Here is a 22,476-nt window from a genome sequence, read left to right as displayed (position 1 = left end):
GTCCTGGACTGTTTCTCCAACATCTGTTTCTAATTATTCTGGGTTCTGTTATCAGATATCCATCTTTGGGAATTGCTTCACAGATTTGCATATAGTTGGTGATAGACTATTAATTGTTTTTTATTTTTCCTGAGGAAGCAAAGAGAAGTAATGACAGCTCAAGGCTAATTAAAGCTACAATCCTTAGTTCAAACAATATTTATTTTTTTACCCTACCTCTGTTTTGGTAAAAAGATGAGGGATGGGCCTGAAATCTTTTCACCACTTTCATATTCAAATCAAATCAACGTTTATTTGTCACGTGCGCCGAATACAACAGTGAAATGCTTACTTCCAGGCTCTAACCAATCGTGCAAAAAAGGTATTAGGTGAACAATAGGTAAGTAAAGAAATAAAAACAATAGTGAAAAGACAGTGAAAAACAGTAGCGAGGCTGGGGCGGCAGGGTAGCCTAGTGGTTAGAGAGTTGGACTAGTAACCGGAAGGTTGCAAGTTCAAACCCCCGAGCTGACAAGGTACAAATCTGTCGTTCTGCCCCTGAACAGGCAGTTAACCCACTGTTCCTAGGCCGTCATTGAAAATAAGAATTTGTTCTTAACTGACTTGCCTAGTTAAATAAAGGTAAAATAAAAAATAAAATAAATATACAGTAGAGAGGCTATATACAGTAGAGAGACTATATACAGTAGCGAGACTATAAAAGTAGTGAGACTATAAAAGTAGTGAGACTATATACAGTAGCGAGACTATAAAAGTAGCAGACTATATACAGTAGCGAGACTATAAAAGTAGCAAGACTATATACAGTAGAGAGACTATATACAGTAGCGAGGCTATATACAGTAGTGAGACTATATACAGTAGCGAGACTATATACAGTAGTGAGGCTATATACAGTAGTGAGACTATAAAAGTAGCGAGGCTACATACAGACACCGGTTAGTCGGGCTGATTGAGGTAGTATGTACATGTAGATATGGTTAAAGTGACAATAATGATGAACAGAGAGTAGCGTAAAGAGGGGTTGGCAGGTGGTGGCGGGACACAATGCAGATAGCCCGGTTAGCCAATGTGCGGGAGCACTGGTTGGTCGGGCCAATTGAGGTAATATGTACATATGTACATGAATGTATTGAATGAATGCATCTGTTACCTCAGGAAATCTTAAGTCTTATTACATACAGCCGGGAGGAACTATTGGATATAAGAGTAACGTCAACTTACCAACATTATGACCAAGAATATGACTTTCCCGAAGCGGATCCTCTCTTTGGTCCACCACCCAGGACAATGGATCGGATCCCAGCAGGCGACCCAAAACAATGGCACCACAAATGGGGCAGACGGAGCGGTCTTCGGTCAGGCTCCATAGACGGGCACATCGCTCACCGCTCCCGAGTATACTACTCACCAATGTCCAGTCTCTTGACAAGATTGTAACATTCTCTGTTTCACGGAAACATGGCTCACTCGGGATACGTTATCAGAGTTGGTACAGCCATCTGGTTTCTTCACGCATCGCGCCGACAGAAACAAACATCTCTCTGGTAAGAAGAAGTGTGGGGGGGTATGCCTTATGATTAACCAGTCGTGGTGTGATCATAACAACATACAGGAACTCAAGTCCTTTTGTTCACCTGACCTAGAATTCCTTACAATCAAATGCCAACCGCATTATCTACCAAGAGAATTATCTTAGATTATAATCACAGCCGTGTATATCCCCCCCAAGCAGACACCTCGACGGCCCTGAAAGAACTTCATTGGACTCTATGTAAACTGGAAACAACATATCCTGATGCTGCATTTATTGTCGCCTGGGAATTTAACAAGGCTAATCTGAAAACAAGGCTCCCTAAATTGTATCAGCGTATCGAATGCGCGACTCGGGTAGGCAAAATTCTGGCTCATTGTTACTCTAACTTCCAAGACGCATACAAAGCCCTCCCTCACCCTCCTTTCGGGCAAATCTGACCACGACTCCATTTTGTTGCTCCCAGCCTTTCGACAGAAACATAAACAGGAAACTCCCATGCTCAGGTCTGGTCCAACCAATCTGATTTCACACTTCAAGATTGCTTCAATCATGTGGACTGGGATATGTTCCAGATAACCTCAGACAACAACATTGACGTATACGCTGATTCGGTGAGAGAGTTTATTAGTAAGTGCATCGGTGATGTTGTCCCCACGGTAACTATTAAAACCTTCCCCAACAAGAAACCGTGGATTGATGGCAGCATTCGCGCAAAACTGAAAGCGCGAACCACTGCTTTTAATCAGGGCAAAGTGACCGGAAACATGAACGAATACAAACAGTGTAGCTATTCCCTCCGCAAGGCAATCCAACAAGCTACGCGTCAGTATAGAGACAAAGTAGAGTTGCAATTCAACGGCTCAGACTCGAGAGGTATGTGGCAGGGTCTACGGTCAATCACGGACTACAAAAAGAAAACCAGCCCCATCGCAGACCCCGGTGTCTTGCTCCCAGACAAGCTAAACAACTTCTTTGCTCGCTTTGAGAACAATACAGTGCCACCTACACAGCCCGCTACCAAAACCTGTGGGCTCTCCTTCACTGCAGCCAACGTGAGTAAAACATTTAAACGTGTTAACCATCGCAAGGCTGCCGGCCCAGACGGCATCCCTAGCCGCATCCTCAGAGCATGCGCAGACCATCTGGCTGGTGTGTTTACGGACATATTCAATCAATCCCTATCCCAGTCTGCTGTTCCCACATGCTTCAAGAGGGCCACCATTGTTCCTGTTCCCAAGAAAGCTAAGGTAACTGAGCTAAACGACTATTGCCTCGTAGCACTCACTTCCGTCATCATGAAGTGCTTTGAGAGACTAGTCAAGGATCATATCACCTCCACCCTACCTGACACCCTAGACCCACTCCAATTTGCTTACCGCCCCAATAGGTCCACAGACGACACAATCGCAATCACACTGCACACTGCCCTATCCCATCTGGACAAGAGGAATACCTATGTAAGAATGTTGTTCATCGACTACAGCTCAGCATTTAACACCATAGTACCCTCCAAACTCATCATTAAGCTCTAGACCCTGGGTCTCGACCCCGCCCTGTGCAACTGGGTCCTGGACTTTCTGACGGGACGTCCCCAGGTGGTGAGGTTACGAAACAATATCTCCACCCCGATGATCCTCAACACTGGGGTCCCACAAGGGTGTGTGCTCAGCCCCCTTCTGTACTCCCTGTTCACCCATGACTGCGTGGCCATGCCCGCCTCCAACTCAATCATCAAGTTTGCAGACGACACTATAGTGGTAGGCTTGATTACCCACAACGACGAGAGGAGGTGAGGGACCTCAGAGTGTGATGTCAGGAAAATAACCTCACACTCAACGTCAACAAAACAAAGGAGATGATAGTGGACTTCAGGAAACAGCAGAGGGAGCACCCCCCTATCCACATCGACGGGACAGTAGTGGAGAAGGTGAAAAGTTTTAATTGCCTCTGCGTACACACCGGGGACAAACTGAAATGGTCCACCCACACAGACAGTGAAGAAGGTGCAACAGCTCCTCTTCAACCTCAGGAGGCTGAATAAATTTGGCTTGTCACCAAAAACACTCACAAACTTTTACAGATGCACAATCGAGAGCATCCTGTCGGGCTGTATCACCACCCTGGTATGGCAATTGCTCCTCCCACAACCGTAAGGCTCTCCAGAGGGTAGTGAGGTCTGCACAACATATCACCGGGGGCAAACTACCTGCCCTCCAGGACACCTACAGCACCCGATGTCACAGGAAGGCCAAAAAGATCATCAAGGACAACCACCCTAGCCACTGCCTGTTCACCCCCCTATCATCCAGAAGGCGAGGTCAGTACAGGTCCATCAAAGCTGGGACCGAGAGACTGAAAAACAGTTTCTATCTCAATGCCAGCAGACTGTTAAACAGCCATCACTAACATTGAGTGGCTGCTGTCAACATACTGATTCAAATCTCTAGCCACTTTATAAATTAAAAATTGGATGTAATAAATGTATCACTAGTCACTGTAAACAATGCCACTTTATATAATGTTTGCATACCCTACATTACTCATCTCATATGTATCTACTGTACTCTATACCATCTACTGCATCTTGCCTATGCCGTTCTGCCATCGCTCAGCAATATATTTATATGTACATATTCTTATTCATTCCTTTACACTTGTGTGTAAAAGGTAGTAGTTGTGAAATTGCTAGATTACTTGTTAGATATTACTGCATAGTCGGAACTAGAAGCACAAGCATTTCGCTATACTCGCTTTAACATCTGCTAACCATCTGTATGTGAACAATAAAATTTGATTTGATTTGTATAGTTAAAGTGACTATGCATATATGATCAACAGTCGGTTAGCCAATGTGCGTGAGCACTGGTTGGTCTGGCCAATTGAGGTAGTATGTACATGAACGTATAGTTAAAGTGACTATGCATATAAGATAAACAGAGAGTAGCAGCAGCGTAAAAGAGGGGTTGGGGGGCACACAATGCAAATAGTCCGGGTAGCCATTTGATTACCTGTTCGGGAGTCTTATGGCTTGGGGGTAAAACCTGTTGAGAAGCCTTTTTGTCCTAGACCTGGCACTCCGGTACCGCTTGCCATGCGGCAGTAGAGAGAACAGTCTATGACTGGGGTGGCTGGGGTCTTTGACAATTTTTAGGGCCTTCCTCTGACACCGCCTGGTTTAGATGTCCTGGATGGCAGGCAGCTTTGCCCCAGTGATGTACTGGGCCGTACGCACTACCCTCTGAAGAGCAATTGCCGTACCAGGAAGTGATGCAACCAGTCAGGATACTCTCGATATTGTAGCTGTAGAACATTTTGAGAATCTGAGGACCCATGACAAATCTTTTTAGTTTCCTGAGGGGGAATAGGCTTTATCGTGCCCTCTTCACGACTGTCTTGGTGTGTTTGGACCATTCTAGTTTGTTGTTGATGTGAACACCAAGGACCTTGAAGCTCTCAACCTGCTCCACTACAGCCCTGTCGATTAGAATGGGGGCGTGCTTGGTCTTCCTTTTCCTGTAGTCCACAATCATCTCCTTAGTCTTGGTTACGTTGAAGGATAGGTTGTTATTCTGGCACGACCCAGCCAGGTCTCTGACCTCCTCCCTATAGGCTGTCTCGTCGTTGTCGGTGATCAGGCCTACCACTGTTGTGTCATCTGCAAATTAATGATGGTGTTGGAGTCGTTAGAATACCACACCTTGAAAGCGGCAGCTCTGCCCTTTAGCTCAGTGCGAATGTTGCCTGTAATCCATGGCTTCTGGTTGGGGTATGTACGTACAGTCACTGTTGGGACAACGTCCTCGATACACTTATTGATAAAGCCAGTGACTGATGTGGTGTGCTCCTCAATGCCATCGGAAGAACATGTTCCAGTCTGTGACAGCAGAACAGTCCTGTAGTTTAGCATCTGCTTCATCTGACCACTTTTTTATAGACCGAGTCACTGGTGCTTCCTGCTTACATTTTCGCTTGTAAGCAGGAATCAGGGGGATAGACTTGTGGTCGGATTTACCAAATGGAGGGCGAGGGAGAGCTTTGTACGTTTCCCTCTGGTTGTACATTTAACATGTTGATAGAAATTTGGTAGAACTGATTTAAGTTTCCCTACATTGAAGTCTCCGGCCACAAGGAGCGCCTCCTCTGGGTGAATGGTTTCCTGTTTGCTTATTTCCTTATACAGCTGACTGAGTGCTGTCTTTGTGCCAGCATCTGTCTGTGGTGGTAAATAAACAGCCACGGAAAGTATAGCTGAAAACTCTCTAGGCAAGTAATGTGGTCTGCAATTTATCATAATATACTTTACTTCAGGTGAGCAAAATCTAGAGACTTCCTTAGATTTCGTGCACCAGCTGTTGTTCATAGACAGAGCAATGCATGCAAAGACTGAACATCCATTATAGTTTTGAAGCTATACCGTGTTTGTTTACTTTTAAGTTTTTAACAAACACAGGAGGAAAACAAGTTTGGGTTCTGATGAGGTACGACAGTTGAACTAAGCTCATGAGGCATAAGTTATATTCTTCAAAAATCAATGGGTATATATAGTATCATTAATTTATAAGTCCAAAATGTATGTAGCAACTGCAGATTCTAGCTTTAATTAAGGTGGAAAACAAACGGCTGAGAAGAAATTGTCACACATGGTACCGGTCTGTCACCACTGTTACTGCCAGCAGCATACCACCCAGCATACCACTGCTGGCTTGCTTCTGAAGCTAAGCAGGGTTGGTCCTGGTCAGTCCCTGGATGGGAGAACAGATGCTGCTGGAAGTGGTGTTGGAGGGCCAGTAGGAGGCACTCTTTCCTCTGGTCTAAAAACTATTCAAATACCCGAGGGCAGTGATTGGGGACACTGCCCTGTGTAGGGTGCCGTCTTTCGGGTGGGACGTTAAACAGGTGTCCTGACTCTCTGTGGTCATTAAAGATCCCATGGCACTTATCGTAAAGGTAGGGGTGTTAACCCCGGTGTCCTGGCTAAATTCCCAATCTAGCCATCAAACCATCAAGGTCACCTAATAATCCCCAGTTTACAATTGGCTCATTCATCCCCCTCCTCTCCCCTGTAACTATTCCCCAGGTTGTTGCTGCAAATGAGAATGTGTTCTCACCTGGTAAAATAACAGATAAATAAATACTGTCAAGCGCGATTGTGGGTGTGCCAACTTGTGCCCACCACTGTGATAGAGGTGCTGTTGGGAAAGACCATCTTCACTGAGCCCGAAGACCAACCATAGTGCAGAATGATCAGAGAAAAACTCACTGTGGTTTTATCACAAAATGCTTCCTGATTCCTTGAAAACAAACAAATGCATGGAGAGAGAGTGGGGAAGCGTGAGGCATCTGAACAGATGCGGAGAGAGCCTGGAGAGGGAGCTGGAAGGCGGCGAGGGACTTTTAGAGAGGAAGCTCAGTCAGTGCAAACAGAAGGTTGGGGAGTGGGAGGGAGTGAGAGAGAGAGTATAAGAGGAGGCTGAGGAGCAGAGGGAGGAGTGATGTTAATTGATTGTGTATTGGGACACGGGAACTTTCACACATTCCTTTTCATCTTCTTCCCTCTCTCTCCTCTCCTCTCTCTACTGCTCCCTAGCCATCCCCTGTGTATCCACGTGTCCTAGAGGAGACCTAACTATCACTAGAAGGTGGTGGAGGTGCCGAGGGATGCTCCGTCAGTAATCTAAGATAGTTTGAGCTTTTTCTGTAATCATTTGAGAGAGAGGGAGAGAGAGAGGGAGAGAAAGAGAGAGGGGGGGGAGACAGAGAGAGAGAGAGAGACAGAGAGACTAGCTAGCCTTGGTCTATCTCAGGTAGCCTTGGTCTGTCTCATGTTGCCTTGGTCTGTCTCAGGTAGCCTTGGTCTGTCTCAGGTAGCCTTGGTCTTCCTCAGGAAGCCTTGGTCTCTCTCAGGAAGCCTTGGTCTCTCAGGTAGCCTTGGTCTGTCTCAGATAGCCTTGGTCATCATTAGGTAGCCTTGGTCTGTGACAGGTAGCCTTGGTCTGTCTCATGTTGCCTTGGTCTGTCTCAGGTAGCCTTGGTCTGTCTCAGGTAGCCTTGGTCTTCCTCAGGAAGCCTTGGTCTCTCTCAGGAAGCCTTGGTCTCTCTCAGGAAGCCTTGGTCTGTCTCAGGAAGCCTTGGTCTGTCTCAGGAAGCCTTGGTCTGTCTCAGGAAGCCTTGTTCTTCCTCAGGTAGCCTTGGTCTGTGACTGACCTGGTTTTCCTCAGGTAGTCTGACCTTCTACTGACCTGGGATGGTATCCATAACGCATCAAAAAAGGTCTTAGGAATCTGGTTAAAACCTGTTTCAAGACGAAAAGAACTCCCAGTTCAGAGTAGGATTTAGGATGATGTGAAGGTACTGCCCAGACAAACTCTGAGACAGGAATAAAATCAACTCAGCTGGTGTTCTTGACAATTTGAGGTACCGCAAAGGAAAGATAGTGATGACACTTATTGACATTGTTGTAAATTGGGGAATAACCAATCCTGATGAGGCATGACCAGACTGTGAACTCTATAGCACTCTTCAGACAACCTCAGTGAATGTGACTGTACATCAAATGTGGAAATTTCCACATGACATAATCAATTTGCCTACTCTTAATTATTGTCTAATACTGTATGTTGGCATGCATAACATTTTTTTAAACCAATTCTGATGGTTGTAAAAAGCGGAATTTTGAAAACAATTACCATTATATCAACACACTCGTCACTCCTGTTTAACAACCCTAAATCTCTTTGGCACAGTAGGCATTACAGTAGGCATTACAGTAGGCATTACAGTAGGCATTACAGTAGGATATTACAGTAGACATTACAGTAGGCATTACAGTAGAAATTACAGTAGACATTACAGTAGACATTACAATAGGAATTACAGTAGGAATTACAGTAGGCATTACAGTAGGCATTACAGTAGGATATTACAGTAGGCATTACAGTAGGCATTACAGTAGGAATTACAGTAGACATTACAGTAGGCATTACAGTAGGCATTACAGTAGACATTACAGTAGGAATTACAGTAGGAATTACAGTAGACATTACAGTAGGAATTACAGTAGGCATCGAGTCACTTGCCGATAATGTTGCATACAACGTTTTAAAGGTCTCTGATTTTCATTGAACGCAATCAAAGTTAACATAAAACCTAGATTCCTTCAGTTGCTCAACTTTTAAGGATGCCAAACTTAGACATTTCTTTACTAATGTGATTTTGTACTCCAAATGGATAACTTGAAATAACATGATGTAGGTAATTCAATAATAAAAATAAAAAATGTGTTTATTTATTAGCCTCGTGGTTATAAGTATTTAGGAATATCATATTGAAATATGCCTCCTGTGAAATCATTGTCAAAGTGCGAGAGATACTGTTGCATGTAGATCTAGATTATTTACGGATGGATTATATTGACATATCAAAATATTATTTCAACAACTTCAACCACTGACTCCCTGCATTTTTCTAGTATCAAGATGCCTGTTGATAACTCTTAACTGGTTATGACAGCACATGAGGTCTCCTAAATATCTGTCGACTTGGTGTGTCTCTTATGACTGCATAGCTTTTATTTGACCCATGAGAGTAGGAGTAAAACATCTCTATTGTTAATATTTACGATCCAATTTCTACTCTGAGACGGTTGGTGGATACGGGCCTGGTCCGCCTCAGGTATCCTGACCTGAAAACACAACGTAGAAAAAGCAGTTGCTTTGCACCCACATTGTGTAAATACGTAACCTTAACCTTAACCGTAACTCTAACCATAACCCTAATGTTAATCCTAACCCTAACCTTAACCATAACTCTAACCCTAATGTTAATTCTAACCCTAACCTTAACCGTAACTCTAACCATAACTCTAACCCTAATGTTAATCCTAACCCTAACCATAACTCTAACCCTAATGTTAATCCTAACCCTAACCTTATCGCTAACCCTAATGTTAATTCTAACCCTAACCTTAACCATAACCCTAACGTTAATCCCCTAAATCTGCCACAGGTTCATCAACCCTTGATTCCAGTAACTCTCATTGTTAACCTTTGAAACCCTCTACTTTACACACGCCTATGACAGATTTGTACATAATGTCAACATACTTGTTTGAATACTCCACTCATGCAGTCGCTGTGAGTTCCTCCCTTTGTGACTCTCTACCAGTTGTGTGCTGCCACAGAATCATTTGAGATAGCCTGGACATGAAGAACAAAGCACAAGCATTAACCACCATTTTAGAGAGTTAAAACCCTAAATATGAGCCCCTTCTAATGAACTTTAAACTGATTGAGAGAAAATACCACTTTAGGTATGTGTGAGGACTTTAATCATGAGGCAAGATTGGAAAACATGCCCTTCGGTGTTTCAGTCTTTTGAAGTCTTTTGAAGAAGATGATCTGAACAAGCCACAAAGAAGTCTGAGTCAGAAATAGCACCCTTCCTTATCTAGTGGACTACTTTTGACCAGAGCCCTATGGCATTTGGGACACACATAGCTCTAGCCTGTTCTCCCAAGTCTTCTGTCTGATATTTGGCACCATGGTAGTTCTTATAAATGTTTTTAAAAAATGTGTAATTAAATGAGGATCTCCTCATTTAAGCTGAGTGTGAAGCTCTAAATCCTCTACAACGTTAGCGCTTGAAATAATGTGCGCTTGAAATAATTTACGGGTACAGTAATCACAACCAGTTAGCCAGCTAAAACATGTGTCGTAAAGGGGGGAGTTCGATGATTTGCAAATTAAATTGCTAGTGTGTTAGTCATGATTTTGATCTACAGCATTTATTAACCCCAAACTTGAGATTTATTTGGTTTGTTGTAGCTTTAATGTAATTGACTTTGTATTCGGTCCACAACGTAGACCCTGACATCGGTGTAAGCTACAGTATCATGTGTTTGAAATTGCGAAAGGAGGGCATTCGTGTTAATTAAGCATTAAAAACACTCTGTACGCTCACGTCACGGTAATTACAACTCAGCTTCGAGGCCATCACCTGCTTTTAAATGATGCAAAATTAAAAACGCTGTACAACCAATGACAACAAACATATTTCACGTAAACGCCATTAGGCTACCCCAACGTACCCCAGGGGAATGGATGGACGACTTTAATTTCACGATTACGGATCTAGTGAGTAGTGCAGTCATATTTCCGAGAAAAGACAATGATGTGATTAGGATTCACCGGGTGCCCGGTGTTTGACGACAACGCCTTTTAATAATTATCAGGGCCCTTCTGATTGGCTCCAGGCAGGCTGCTCTCACTCCATACGGAACGACGTCTCACTGCTTTTCCTCTCATCATGTGCCACCACTAAACCACTACCTGACTTCTACCCTTCATCTCCTCCTGTTCCCTCTCTCTCTTTTTCTGTTTCTACTAGTCTATTAATAGTTGTTTTTCTTGGAATCGCATCAATAAAGGCGAGGACTTTGTGGTACCTGCTTCTTTTTTACACTTCCGTGCTCTCCTCTGAAAATGGTTTGGTAATCGATAGGAATCTCGACATTTCTTCCCTGCCCTTGCGCAGTAGATGTTTGACATTATAAAGGGATAAGAACGACCATATAAAACATTTTAAAGGACTTCAAGTGTTCTCATGAAAGGAAATGTTTTGCACATCGCTTTGTTACATTTTTTTAATAATGTCATGTGATGAAGTAGATCAACTTTCACGAGACACTTTCAAGGACATTTCTCATATGTGGAGGAAATTATACACTATAAATGTTTCCGAAAGGATTCCACCCCATTCTTGACTGAATCTTTAGATCACCCATTATTATATCATTAGTTTAAAATGGGTTTTGGGTTATTGCAGATAATATCATCATCAACTGTGTATTCCATTATAATAGCCTTCTCTGAAAAACAAAGAAACACTCATCAAGTGTTGAGAAAAGAGGGCACAAGAGACAGGGAGGAGATAAGAGACATTTGAAGGGGTAAAAAAATGCCATAAAAGCATATTTGAACAAGGAGACACATCTTACTAGCTCACATCTGTCTTGCATGTGACAACCATAAAATAGAATACAAAAGAAAATAATATAATTGCTTTTATTTTTCCCAGAGGGAAACGTCAGTACATGCAGAAAGATTTTGTGCCATTGTGTTTCTGTTGAATTTTGTTGAGTACATAAATCCAAAAATTGTTCATTCTGATCCCATAAAACTCCTTGCTGGCTATGATTGACTAGTAACCTCAACAGCCACTGTGTATGCTTGTGGTCAGATGTCATCTTATCTTCCAAGCCAATAGAACTGATGGACCCAACATCATTATCCTGGAAGCAAATCTGTAAGACCCTGTGATATAATGGGGTGACAGGTAGCCTAGTGGTTAAGAGCGTTGGACTTGTAACCGAAAGGTAAAAATCTGTCGTTTTGTCCCTGAATTGAAAATAAGAATTTGTTCTTAACTGACTTTCCAAGTTAAATAAAGGTAAAATAGTAAATAAAAAATAAAGGGAATCCAGGAGAAGGAATATACTGCTTACCAAATGGCCCCCTATTCCCTATACAGTGCACTCAAAAGTAGTGCCCTATCAAAGGTATAGGGTACCATTTGGGATGTACCCATAGGGTAGCTGTCTATTTCCTCGTCTCAGGGTCTACTGTTTGAGCCAAATCACCAAATAAGAGTATTTCATATTCAGACATGGGCAATCACGTTGAACCCCGTCCAGAGACAGACTGGTGTCAGGTGCCTGAAAATCTCATTACAGTGAATGATACGTCAAGAGTCCAAATACAGTTCTGTCCCAATGGGCCCTGGTCAAAAGTAGTGCACTGTATAGGGAATAGGGTGCCATTTGGGACACAGGCCATATTAACCTAGACTTCTCCCCCCTTGAAACAGATGAAAGGGCTGACATAGTGTGTGATGAATATTAAGCTATAACATGCACTCGCTACAGCTTCACATTAAAATAACATATTATATTCCAATTACAGAGTAACTTAATGATGTATGTCTTCTTTTAGATTGTATTGATTGATTTGTCAGGGACCATGTACAATTAAAACAAGAAAAAAAATCCTAACCTTGACAACTGTGGAAAATGCAAACTGACCCAAGATCAGCATCTAGGGGCAACACGTCACCCTATTCCACAGTGCATACGACACAATTAGTCACGGTTAATGTTCATGCTCAATCATGTTACCATCTCTCTACCCGAGTGTCAACATATAGTTTGTATAGTGTTGTGTTTCTATATCTGTTTCTAATCATAGAAATAGAATTACAAGAAAGGGCGTAGCCCATCAGAACACAGCAGTTTGACCCTCATGAATACACTCAGTTATTTTTATGTCTGTGTTTTTACTTTTCTCTCAGGTGAAGTACGGGCGTTTTGCCTTTGTGTGGGATTCGGCGGTGCTGGAGTATATGGCCATCAACGACGAGGACTGCTCCTTCTACACTGTGGGGAGCAATGCACCAGATCGGGGCTACGGCTTCGCCATGCAGCACGGCAGTCCATACAGGGACATCTTCTCCCAGAGGTACAGAATTAAGCAGGGGCGCAACTTTGGTTTTAGAAGTGGGGGGGGGACATCATATACAGCTCTGGAAAAAATGAAGAGACCACTGCAAAAGTATCAGTTTCTCTGGATTTACTATTTATAGGTATGTGTTTGGGTAAAATGAACATTTTTGTTTTATTCTATAAACTACTGACAACATTTCTCCCAAATTCCAAATACATTTTTTGTCATTTAGAGCATTTATTTGCAGAAAATTGGTCAAAATAATAAAAAAATATCCAGTGTTGTCAGACCTCGAATAATGCAAAGAATATAAGTTCATATTCATTTTTAAACAACACAATACTAATGTTCAATATTTGGTGGAATAACTTTGATTTTCAATCAAATTCAATGCGTCTTTGCATGCTCCCCACCAGTCTTTCACACTGATGTTGGGTGACTTTATACCACTCCTGGTGCAAAAATTCAAACAGCTCGGCTTTGTTTGATGGCTTGTGACCATCCATATTCCTCTTGATCACATTCCAGAGGTTTTCAATGGGGTTCAGGTCTGGAGATTGGGCTGGACATGACAGGGTCTTGATCTGGTGGTCCTCCATCCACACATTGATTGACCAGGCTGTGTGGCATGGAGCATTTTCCTGCTGGAAAAAACAATCCTCAGAGTTGGGGAACATTGTCAGAGCAGAAGGAAGCAAGTTTTCTTCCAGGAAAACCTTGTATGTGGCTTGATTCATGCGTCCTTCACAAAAACAAATCTGCCCGATTCCTGCCTTGCTGAAGTACCCCCAGATCATCACCGATCCTCCACCAAATTTCACAGTCAGTAGTTTCTGGAATAAAACAAAAATGTTAATTTACCAAAACACATAGGAGGATTGTAGGATTGTAGGATTGTAAATAGTAAAACCAGAGACACTGATAATTTCGTAGTGGTCTCCAGAGCTGTATATATATATATATATACAGTGGGGCAAAAAAGTATTTAGTCAGCCACCAATTGTGCAAGTTCTCCCACTTAAAAAGATGAAAGAGGCCTGTAATTTTCATCATCGATACACTTCAACTATGACAGACAAAATGAGAAGAAAAAAAATCCAGAAAATCATATTGTAGGATTTTTAATGAATTTATTTGCAATACATGCATAAATACATATATACACACACATTATTCTATCCTTGTGGGGACCTAAAATACATTTTTTTCCAAAATCCTATTTTCCCTAACCCCTGACCCTAAACCTTAACCTTAACCCTAACTCTAACCTTTACCCGTAACTTTAAACCCTAAACCTAAGCACTATCCCCTTTCCCTAATTCTAACCCTAACCCTAATTGTATCCCTAACCCGAAACCAATTGCCATTTTAGCATAGAAATCTTGGTGGGGCAAAAAAATAAATAATTGTGGGATGCATGCCAGCAAAGCCATTACACAAAACAATACATTAGTTGCACTTTAATGGTGACAAATGATACCCACAACTGTTGTGGCATATATAAAGCTGTTCCTGTAAGAACTGATGCTGGAGTAGAGGCAGGTACGGAGATTGAACATTTAATATTGCCACAGACATGGAACAAGACAGGAACAGCGTCAGAACCGAGTAGCACAATGACATACGACAATTAATGCAAAAGTGGGGAACAGAGCTGGGGAACAGACAGTTATAGGGGAGGTAACATCAGAAGTGTTTGAGTCCAGATGAGTCCAATGAATTGCGGATGCACGTGATGAGGGAAGCAGGTGTGCGTAGTGATGGTGGCAGTAGTGCGTAATGCTGGGCAGCCGGGCGCCCTCGAGCGCCAGGGAGGGAGAGTGGGGGCAGGCGTGACAGTCCCGACAGCAGAGTCCCAACAGCAGTCCCAACACCTTACCACTGCTACACCTGGCTATCAGTGGAGCCTTGTCTGGCAGCGAAACCGTTCATTCAGCCTCATTTACTGCCTTTTTAAAAAACATGGTTGATATGTCTTAAACAAATGTGGTTTCTAATGACAATTGAGGTGTACAAACTATGGCATATGGGGACGATAAGCGGATGAGAGGCAATCCGTAACTTCGATTAAGACATTAATGAGCGAGCTAGGACATTTATTTGTTTGTTTGTTCAGCACTTTTGAAATGTACAGTGACAGAATTTAGAACATGGGCCGTTCTTGCAGTGTTCTCCCTGTACACCAAGTCAGAACCGTAGCATAAATAAAGGGGGCATATAAGCAGACATTGACAGCTCTTACAATATTCTATTATTACATTTCTCTAAAACAGGTTATAGGCTACAGAACAGTAGGCAAAATTAAGAGGGGAAAATAGACCAAATTACTAGGCTGAAGCACATGCTACGAACAGCTTACCACACAACGTACACTGTACAACACAACAAGTCAGATTTTGCAGTTCCAAGTTTACAGTTGTTTTGAGTGCGGCACAAATCATGCTTCACTGACAGCATGGCCAATGTTGAATGTTTATCATTTTCAATTTAGAAAATAGACCCTTAATCCCAGACTTGGGACTACACAGCCGCTCCACTGAATAGCAGGCTAGTGATTTCTTTGCAATGCTTGCAGTTAGTCACTGATTCCTTCCAAACCACTCATTGTTGAATTTGTTGTGTAATGTTTCTGTCCAATGGCCGATGAGCACCGATATGTTTTATCTATAATTTACCTTCATATGACAAGGATTAAAAAGGATTTGCCAGTAGATTGTTGACTTAATTCAGGATGATGACTGCTAGCTAAGATTTTGAAAGTAATCTTAGCTAGCAGTCCAATCAAAGCAACTATATATATAACGTTATTTGACATAATTCTATCTGTGGCCAATGACCTTGAGCGTTCTTGGATGGGTACTTCTTATGTAACTCTATGGCAGCATCCAAGAGGCTTGAATTTTTGAGTTCAACCCTTAGACTTGGTTGTGACGTAGTGTCCCCATGAGTTACATAAGACTGAGCCAATCACAGCACAATTAGAGAATATTACCAACCCCTACCACTCCGTATTTTCCTGCCCCACCTGCCCTGAATGATGGGTTGCCACTGCACTAAACCTAACCAGTATGTTTAAAATAGCCTTTCTCCTAATGTTCCTTGTTTTTTAGACACACACAGTTTTGAGAAAGATTTAGCCAGATCGGATTTTGTCAACTGCTGTATGGCGTTTTAGTGAAATGTCACCTTCTGCCATTCATTCAGCGGACTGGAGTTTGTTCCAGTCCATTTGTGAAAGGACTTTTGTGGAAGAACATAAAATGTGGTGATGGGATTATAGGTGGTTGTTAGATTGACAAAGTACACTAAGACAAAATGCCAAATCCCTTCTCTATTAGACATTTCCTTTGAGATTACTGACAAAGGCATGTAGTAAAACTCAATCATTCTGACATGCTCAAGTGTCCCACTCACCTTTAATGCTGTGCAGCTGCACTGAGAATGACATTTGGCTACATTTGTTTTAATTTCTAGACACACCTAAGAGAGGAACTTGCATGCCATCATGTGGCGGTTGCTAGCTTCATTTGTATTTAGAATGAAAACATGTTTGTGTGTTGTTTATATATGCGTGTGTGTGTGTGTGTGCGCGCGCGCATCTGCCTGTTTTTGTGTACGTGTGTGTTTGTTTGTGCATGCGTGCTTCTGCATGCTCCTGTGTGTGAGTGTGTGGTATATTTGTGTGTGTGTGTATGCGTGCCCTGTTGTATTCGTGTGTGCCAGCGTGTGAGTCAGTGTTCATTCCATTTAGACCACTTTATCTATTGATGCACAAAACTGCTGAATATTTGTGGTTATGAGAGTAAACAAGTTATTAATTGACTGTCCTATTTAATTCCTTGTCATTATTTCCAGGACAGCTCCTGGGGAGCACTTCCCAAACTCATTTTCATAAAACAATGTTCCCTATGGTTCCTGCAACAATGCAAGGTAAATTACTGAGACAAAATTGTTGAGGAAAACATGTTTTTATCCAGACTTTCAAGTCAATGAAGCACAAAGCTGAAATTATGGAGAAATTGTATTTGTCTCCCAGTAGTGGCAATGCAATGTTTCACTCTTTATGGTGTCCCCCACTATCATCACAAATAAATGTATCTCCATGCGTTGCCTCATTCGAAGCGCAAGGAGATTTATTTTGCTGTTCGCTCTGTGGCAGAGGAGAAGTCCATTTTGAAGTTTTGCTGTGTGTGGGGATCATGTGGGGCTTGGAAATGGCATCAGTATTCATTATCAAACTGTGTCAACATTTTCTCAACTATTGGTATTTCAAAGCGTGGAATGGGATAGCTTGGGGTAGACATTGCTTTTGAATAAAAACAAGGGCATCTCCAAGGCTTTCGTTGGCCTTCTCAATCAGAACCTCATGTCCTGGAAAGAAAACAGAGGCTCCGTAATCAAATATCTCCAAGCAATCGGTCGAAAGACAAATAGTCAGTGATTCATGTCTAATTGAAGAGGGAACCTGTGGATTTTAGAAGTCCACTGGTTTTTGGAGAGGGAACCTGTGGATTTTGAAGTGCACTGCGTATTGCTTCTGTCTCCTGTGTACTCACAGTGTTCCGAGTTTGCAATTCCCTGAGGATTATTAAGAGAAATGTGTGCGTGTGTGTGTGTCAAGGACAGTTTGCCTTTGATAGAGTATTGCCATTCCATACCTCATTCCAAATGACTTGTTGTTTTCCTTGGTAGATTCAAACAACCAAGGAAACAGTTCCAAGACAGCCATCCTGTTCTTTTTACTGGAGAGTGTGAGTCACCAGGCCACTGCACTGTGATGTGTATATATAATCTGCTGGACTGGTAAGGATGTGTGTTACCCAGACTGGTAAGGATGTGTGTTACCCAGACTGGTAAGGGTGTGTGGTACCCAGACTGGTAAGGGTGTGTGGTACCCAGACTGGTAAGGGTGTGTGTTACCCAGACTGGTAATGACGTAGTGTAGACAGTAGAAATTACGTAGTGTAGACAGACTAGTAATGACGTAGTGTAGACAGAGTGGTAATGACGTAGTGTAGACAGAGTGGTAATGACATAGTGTAGACAGAGTGGTAATGACATAGTGTAGACAGAGTGGTAATGACATAGTGTAGACAGAGTGGTAATGACGTAGTGTAGACAGAGTGGTAATGACGTAGTGTAGACAGAGTGGTAATGACGTAGTGTAGACAGAGTGGTAATGACGTAGTGTAGACAGAGTGGTAATGACGTAGTGTAGACAGAGTGGTAATGACGTAGTGTAGACAGAGTGGTAATGACGTAGTGTAGACAGAGTGGTAATGACAGTGTAGACAGAGTGGTAATGACATAGTATAGACAGAGTGGTAATGCTTCTGTTTTCAGGGGTTAGATCAGAATGACTGATTTCAGGTGAGAACCCCTCAGAGCCTTGTTCTTTCTGGTGAACAGCACACACACACACACACACAAACACACACACACAGTCTTGTACAGCTAACCTTGTGGGGACACACAATTCAGTCTCATTCAAAATCCTATTTTCCCTAAACCTAACCCTAACTCTAACCTGTACTCTTACCTTAACCTTAAACCTCATCTTAAAGTGACACCCCATCCCGGATCCGGGAGCGTAATCATCGACTGACACTAATTAGCATAACGCAACGGACATAAATATTATTAGAAAATATTCCTATTCATGAAAATCAGAAGTGAAATATATTGAGACACAGCTTAGCCTTTTGTTAATCACCCTGTCATCTCAAATTTTCAAAATATGCTTTACAGCCAAAGCAAGACAAGTATTTGTGGAAGTTTATCGATAGCCTAGCATAGCATTATGTCCAGCTAGCAGCAGGTAACTTGGTCACGAAAATCAGAAAAGCAATCAAATTAAATCGTTTACCTTTGATGAGCTTCGGATGTTTTCACTCACGAGACTCCCAGTTAGATAGCCAATGTTCCTTTTTTCCAAAAATATTATTTTTGTAGGCGAAATAGCTCCGTTTGTTCACGTTTGGCTGAGAAATCGACCGGAAATTGCGGTCACGACAACGCCGAAAAATATTCCAAATTAGCTCCATAATATCGACAGAAACATGGCAAACGTTGTTTATAATCAATCCTCAAGGTGTTTTTCAAATATCTATTTGATAATATATCCACCGAGACAATTGGTTTTTCAGTAGGACCGATTGGAAAAATGGCTACCTCTGTATTTTACGCGAGAATCACTCTGAGAGCCATCAGGTGACCACTTGCACAATGTAGCCGCTTACGGGTATTCTTCAACATAAAGGCGTAAAACTGCGTCACAATGCTGTAGACACCTTGGGGAATACGTAGAAAAAGTAATCTGGTTGATAGCCCATTCACTGCTCAATAGGGACGCATTGGAACGCAGAGCTTTCAAAACATGAGGCACTTCTGGATTGGATTTTTCTCAGGCTTTCACCTGCAATATCAGTTCTGTTATACTCACAGACAATATTTTTACAGTTTTGGAAACTTTAGGGTGTTTTCTATCCTAAGCTGTCAATTATATGCATATTCTAGCATCTTGTCCTGACAAAATATCCTGTTTACTTTGGGAACGTTATTTTTCCAAAAATGAAAATACTGCCCCCTAGTCACATTACATAAACCAAAAACCTTAACCCTAAGGTTAAGGGGCGGCAGGGTAGCCTAGTGGTTAGAGCGTTGGACTAGCTCCTAACCTTAATCCTAACAATTCTAACCTTAACCCTAATTCTAACCTTAACCCTAGCTCCTAACCCGTACTCTAATTCTAACCGTAACCCTAAACCCCTAGAAACAGTTTTTGACTTTATGGCGACTAACAAAATACCGCCAGTTGGTCAAAAGTTTGTTTGTTAACTAATATTGTGAATAGTTAAACATGTCTACACACACAGACACACAAACACACACACAGACACACACACACAGACACACAAACAAACACACAGACACACAAACGTGCACACACGCCCACGCACACACTCAGGGGCTGTAGGAGACACATGACAGCTGTAGATTCATATGCCTTCGTCTCTAATGTCTTTAGTGCTTACGCAGTACTGTGGAACGGTGCAGCAAGCCATGGCTCATAATGGCCTTTCATTTTTCATTGTTGTTCTTGTTGTGGCGGCGACGACGGAGTCCTCCTTGGTGCTATCATTTGGCTTGTTTGTCACAGGATGAATAAACTGTTTACTCCAACCAGACTGTAGAGTTTTAAAGCACAGTCTGGTTCTATTAGTAAAGTGCTGTGTAGCAGGATACACTGAAGTAGAATCAGTGGTTAAGGAACGTGTAAGGCCTCCACTCTAGTGGCACCTAGTACAATGCAGGCATCAACCACATTCATTACATTGCCTAAAGAGTAGGGAATGCTTGGCCAGGAAACTCTTACTTTAATTGTTTAAGAATTCTAGAATCGGTGTGGGTGGAACACTCCCAAAGTGGATGTGTTATTGATCCCTAGTGATGGTATTCCGCCACCAGTGGCAGCTTTCTTCTTAGAACTTGAGGGCCCGCGTTCCTGTGTGTTCCAACCATGGCCTCGGGGGTTGCTTTTCTGGTTTGTGGAAATGACTCCATTTTGAAGTGAGGCTCTACTGTGGCTATGGCTAAAAAGGGGTTGACACCTGACATTAAGTTAATTTCCCATCATCTGGAACAGTGACAGAGCTGTCACTTAAAGTCCAATGCATCAAGATGAGAAAATATCCCGCCCTGAAACTGACATTAAAGCTCATAAGTGGGACTTAATGACTGAGTGGTTGACGTTTCTGCTATCAGAGATTTTCCTCAGTAGTTCCTCAGTTCTTTTTTCCAGTACATGGCTCGCGCCACTGTCAAGACACATTTGCAAGTATAATTAAGATTACTTTTATGTTATGGGCTCCCAAATGGCACAGCGGTCGAAGGCACTGCATCTCAGTGCTAGAGGCATCAGTACAGACACCGGTTCGATTCCAGGCTGTATCATAAATACAGTCAATAAGAGACAAGGAAGACAGTCAGTAAGAGACAAATACAGTGCCTTGCGAAAGTATTCGGCCCCCTTGAACTTTGCGACCTTTTGCCACATTTCAGGCTTCAAACATAAAGATATAAAACTGTATTTTTTTGTGAAGAATCAACAACAAGTGGGACACAATCATGAAGTGGAACGACATTTATTGCATATTTCAAACTTTTTTAACAAATCAAAAACTGAAAAATTGGGCGTGCAAAATTATTCAGCCCCTTTACTTTCAGTGCAGCAAACTCTCCAGAAGTTCAGTCAGGATCTTTGAATGATCCAATGTTGACCTAAATGACTAATGATGATAAATACAATCCACCTGTGTGTAATCAAGTCTCCGTATAAATGCACCTGCACTGTGATAGTCTCAGAGGTCCGTTAAAAGCGCAGAGAGCACCATGAAGAACAAGGAACACACCAGGCAGGTCCGAGATACGTTGTGAAGAAGTTTAAAGCCGGATTTGGATACAAAAAGATTTCCCAAGCTTTAAACATCCCAAGGAGCACTGTGCAAGCGATAATATTGAAATGGAAGGAGTATCAGACCACTGCAAATCTACCAAGACCTGGCCGTCCCTCTAAACTTTCAGCTCATACAAGGAGAAGACTGATCAGAGATGCAGCCAAGAGGCCCATGATCACTCTGGATGAACTGCAGAGATCTACAGCTGAGGTGGGAGACTCTGTCCATAGGACAACAATCAGTCGTATATTGCACAAATCTGGCCTTTATGGAAGAGTGGCAAGAAGAAAGCCATTTCTTAAAGATATCCATAAAAAGTGTTGTTTAAAGTTTGCCACAAGCCACCTGGGAGACACACCAAACATGTGGAAGAAGGTGCTCTGGTCAGATGAAACCAAAATTGAACTTTTTGGCAACAATGCAAAACGTTATGTTTGGCGTAAAAGCAACACAGCTCATCACCCTGAACACACCATCCCCACTGTCAAACATGGTGGTGGCAGCATCATGGTTTGGGCCTGCTTTTCTTCAGCAGGGACAGGGAAGATGGTTAAAATTGATGGGAAGATGGATGGAGCCAAATACAGGACCATTCTGGAAGAAAACCTGATGGAGTCTGCAAAAGACCTGAGACTGGGACGGAGATTTGTCTTCCAACAAGACAATGATCCAAAACATAAAGCAAAATCTACAATGGAATGGTTCAAAAATAAACATATCCAGGTGTTAGAAAAGTTGTTGACACTTGTTGTTGATTCTTCACAAAAAAATACAGTTTTATATCTTTATGTTTGAAGCCTGAAATGTGGCAAAAGGTCGCAAAGTTCAAGGGGGCCGAATACTTTCGCAAGGCACTGTATATTTGAGAGACAATAAAGACAGTCAACAAGACACAATTAAGAGACAATAAAGACAGTCATTGAGAGACAGTCAACAAGACACAATAAAGACAGTGAATTATAGTAGAAAAAAGTCAGTCCACGTGTGG

General features: G+C 42.3%; 1 protein-coding gene across 2 annotated transcripts in view; it reads left to right on the top strand.

Moving 5' to 3' along the window:
- Positions 1-22,476, top strand: part of LOC112249431 (glutamate receptor ionotropic, delta-2) — a 724,520-nt gene that overhangs the window by 682,362 nt on the left and 19,682 nt on the right. For both annotated transcript variants that reach the window (XR_006083189.1, XM_042320306.1), the window contains exon 14: positions 12,881-13,047. Coding sequence is in view for 1 of the 2 variants with exons in the window: in XM_042320306.1 (XP_042176240.1) it covers positions 12,881-13,047 (167 nt within the window). In the remaining variant the exon portion in view is untranslated. The remainder of the gene's footprint in view (positions 1-12,880; positions 13,048-22,476) is intronic.

Source organism: Oncorhynchus tshawytscha, linkage group LG04, assembly GCF_018296145.1.
Source record: "Oncorhynchus tshawytscha isolate Ot180627B linkage group LG04, Otsh_v2.0, whole genome shotgun sequence".
NCBI classification, from domain to species: domain Eukaryota; kingdom Metazoa; phylum Chordata; class Actinopteri; order Salmoniformes; family Salmonidae; genus Oncorhynchus; species Oncorhynchus tshawytscha.
This window is presented reverse-complemented; position numbering and strand designations above follow the sequence as displayed.